The sequence below is a fragment of the Limulus polyphemus genome, unplaced genomic scaffold, assembly GCF_000517525.1.
Source record: "Limulus polyphemus unplaced genomic scaffold, Limulus_polyphemus-2.1.2 Scaffold9757, whole genome shotgun sequence".
In the NCBI taxonomy this organism is placed as follows: domain Eukaryota; kingdom Metazoa; phylum Arthropoda; class Merostomata; order Xiphosura; family Limulidae; genus Limulus; species Limulus polyphemus.
In genome coordinates, this window is record NW_013675367.1 from 3,907 (window position 1) to 6,966 (window position 3,060).

General features: G+C 34.8%; 1 protein-coding gene across 1 annotated transcript in view; it reads left to right on the top strand.

Annotated features, from left to right (window-relative positions):
- Positions 1 to 1,295: 1,295 nt before the first annotated feature.
- Positions 1,296 to 3,060, top strand: part of LOC106476078 — a gene marked incomplete at its 3' end in the record, with an annotated part of 7,166 nt that continues 5,401 nt past the window's right edge. The window contains exon 1 of the mRNA XM_013936751.2: positions 1,296 to 1,925. Coding sequence (XP_013792205.1) covers positions 1,296 to 1,925 — 630 coding nt within the window. The remainder of the gene's footprint in view (positions 1,926 to 3,060) is intronic.

The following is a 3,060-nucleotide window of genomic DNA, read 5'->3' on the forward strand; positions in this document are numbered from 1 at the left end:
GCATATGATGATAACAATATGTCATCCCGTGCTAGCAACAAGGCCTCAACACCTGACAGAATACCATTGATCAGCGGCAGAGGATCATTTTGTCGAATCACTCAAAAAAGCGTTTCCATGGAAGAGCATAAGTACGTCCCATACTTTAGATACCTTCGTCCGGAACAAACTACTGGCTGTCGAATAACCAAAAAAAGTCTAGGTATGGGTGATTATAAGTACATCTATCCAATAATTGATCAAAATGGAAAAACAAAAATGGTTAGTGAGCATGAATTTCACTGCAGAATAACAGCAAAGTATCGTGCTATGGCAGGCCACAAATATATTTACCCAGTGTTGGCTGGAAACGATGAGGAAATATGTCGTGAGGACCTTATTCCTGTAACTACAGACAGTGATATCATCCAGGATGTGTTGGTTCCAGATGAACTGCATATTATAATAAATGGCGGTATCCACGAAGTACTAAGAAATAAAAATGGAACTGACTTATATATATCTGGTAAAGAAGGCGATATACTTCCAGCAAGTATAAATACGATGACTATGAGTAAAAAAGTGGTGGACGGTAAAGTAAAAAGAAGCAGAACAGCACCGTTGTGTTTGAATAAAGAAAAGGATATTACATGTACAACAGGTTTATATTCTTCTGAAAATCCTCAAATAAAAACACTGAAAGATGTTTTACAGAGAAAAAAAGATGAAGGGCTTATGCAAACCTCGTGGAAGCATGAGATAGGGGCTCAATCATGTTCAATATCTGAAACAAATATGCCTATTTCAAGAGTAAATATGTATGATCGACTCGTAGAAAATAACAGCACGTCCGAAATAGATAGAGAAAATGTCATCCAAAAGGAACATTCAAGAGATTTTCGCTCCAATGATTTATTGGAATCAAAAAGTGGGAACGAGAAAGAACAATTCATGCCTAAACTAATCGAATCGGAATATTCTACGGAGATCCTACCTGTAGTTATTGAATTTGAAAAAGACAAAAATTGTAGTAAAAGCTTAGTGGAAGAAACCAATTTAAGACAGAACCTGTTTACTCCAAATATTCTTCTTGCCAGGCATTACCTGAAGGTTATGAAATTACAAAAGAGAATCATAAAAGTATTAGTTTAACTAAAAAAGGTCAAACTAACTGTGAAGTTACTGATTCAAAAGAATCTTTTGTCCATGTTGTACATGAAGTTAGTGCACTTAACAAAGGAAACTCTAAAGTTGTCAGCTCAGCAGAAATAACGTCAGCCAAGATTGAAAACGATTCTTCTCAGCGTCACGTGACAATGGCTACACACAACATGTTTTCCGCCCAGTCCAAAGAAGCTTATTTAGCTCCTTTAGTAGGCCTCCCAGTAAATGCTGACTCTAAAGGCCAAAGCTGTGTTAACTGCACAAGTAATGATCGTTATACTGTATCACATGAAGTAGTTGAGTCTAAATCCAGTACAGACCCTTTAGTTTCGAACGCAAGCGGTTTAATTGCCAGCAAAGAACATACAGAAGGGCAAAGTGAATTTACTAACTTTAATGAAGACAACATATTACATGGCTGCGATCAAAATACAGTTTTGAAATCTGTTGTAGAACCTAAAGGAGAAGAACGAATTTTAAGCACAGGGGAGCATAATAATTTAGGTTTTGAAAAAAGAATCAAAGAAGTGATTCAACACGAACGCTCAAAAGATATTGTGGATACATCAGACGTAACATATACATCAGAAGGCCTTAAGCTGCAACAAAGTGGAGATTCTAAAACTGATAAATATTACTTGCAAAGAGCGAATGTATCAGTAGCTCAGTGTTTTAAGAAGGGTGAAACAGCCTTATCCGCTATAAAACCTATTGTTCTTGGTTCATCACAAGAAGCTATGTCATCTCACCCCAAAGGAAAGTTTCGTCATGTGCCAAAAAAGGTGAATAGTTCTTAACGTTTGTTTGAAATGGATTTGCTATCATTTACCTATGCATATTTTAATGGAAAACTTTTCATTGTAAGTTCATTTTTTCCATAAAGTAACTTGTGCTGTCCCGTGCAGCCTTGTTAAATAAAAATGTTTCCTTGTCCTTATGCTATGTTAATACCTTAATTCTGAACATTTCTATAATGCACATGTTACCTCCTAGAGGCGCCATGATTGTACTCCCATGTATGTAATTTTATGCCCCCGAAGTGTGCTTAGTGCAGATAATTCATTGTATAGCTTTGCACTTAAGCACAAATAAACAACGTACTTTTATAGTTATTGACATTCATTTATCTATTGCAGTCTATCATTTTTTGTTATTAAATCTTCATATTTCATTATGTAATTTGTTATTGTTTTTTTCATGCTCTACGTCCACTGTATATACATTTTTATCGTTACTGTTAGTTTATCTTCTAAAGATGCATTACGTAATTTGTTATTGTTTTTTTCATGCTCTACGTCCACTGTATATACATTTTTATCGTTACTGTTAGTTTATCTTCTAGAGATGCATTACGTAAATTGTTTATTGTTTTTTCTTGCTCTACGTCCACTGTATATACATTTTTATCGTTACTGTTAGTTTATCTTCTAAAGATGCATTACGTAATTTGTTATTGTTTTTTTCATGCTCTACGTCCACTGTATATACATTTTTATCGTTACTGTTAGTTTATCTTATAGAGATGCATTACGTAAATTGTTTATTGTTTTTTCATGCTCTACGTCCACTGTATATACATTTTTATCGTTACTGTTAGTTTAAATTTTTTAAATCGTTATTTATTAAGTTAATACGTTTACTTTTTATGCATTTTTCTCGTAACTGACAATTCTAGGGGCGTCGCTAGGCACTAACACACGGGGCCCGTGCCCCGAATCCCCAGTTGATGTTTTGAAAAATCAGAATAGAAAACCATAATCGAAATCATATTGAAACGCCGAAAATCCTCGCGCTTTTGGGCCCAAGCCCCGAATCTTTTGAACACATAGCAATAGCATTGTTTGATCATTAAAATACATAGTTCCTTTGTTGCTCAACTTATTTAGCAATTATTAACGTTAACCGATATAACTATGT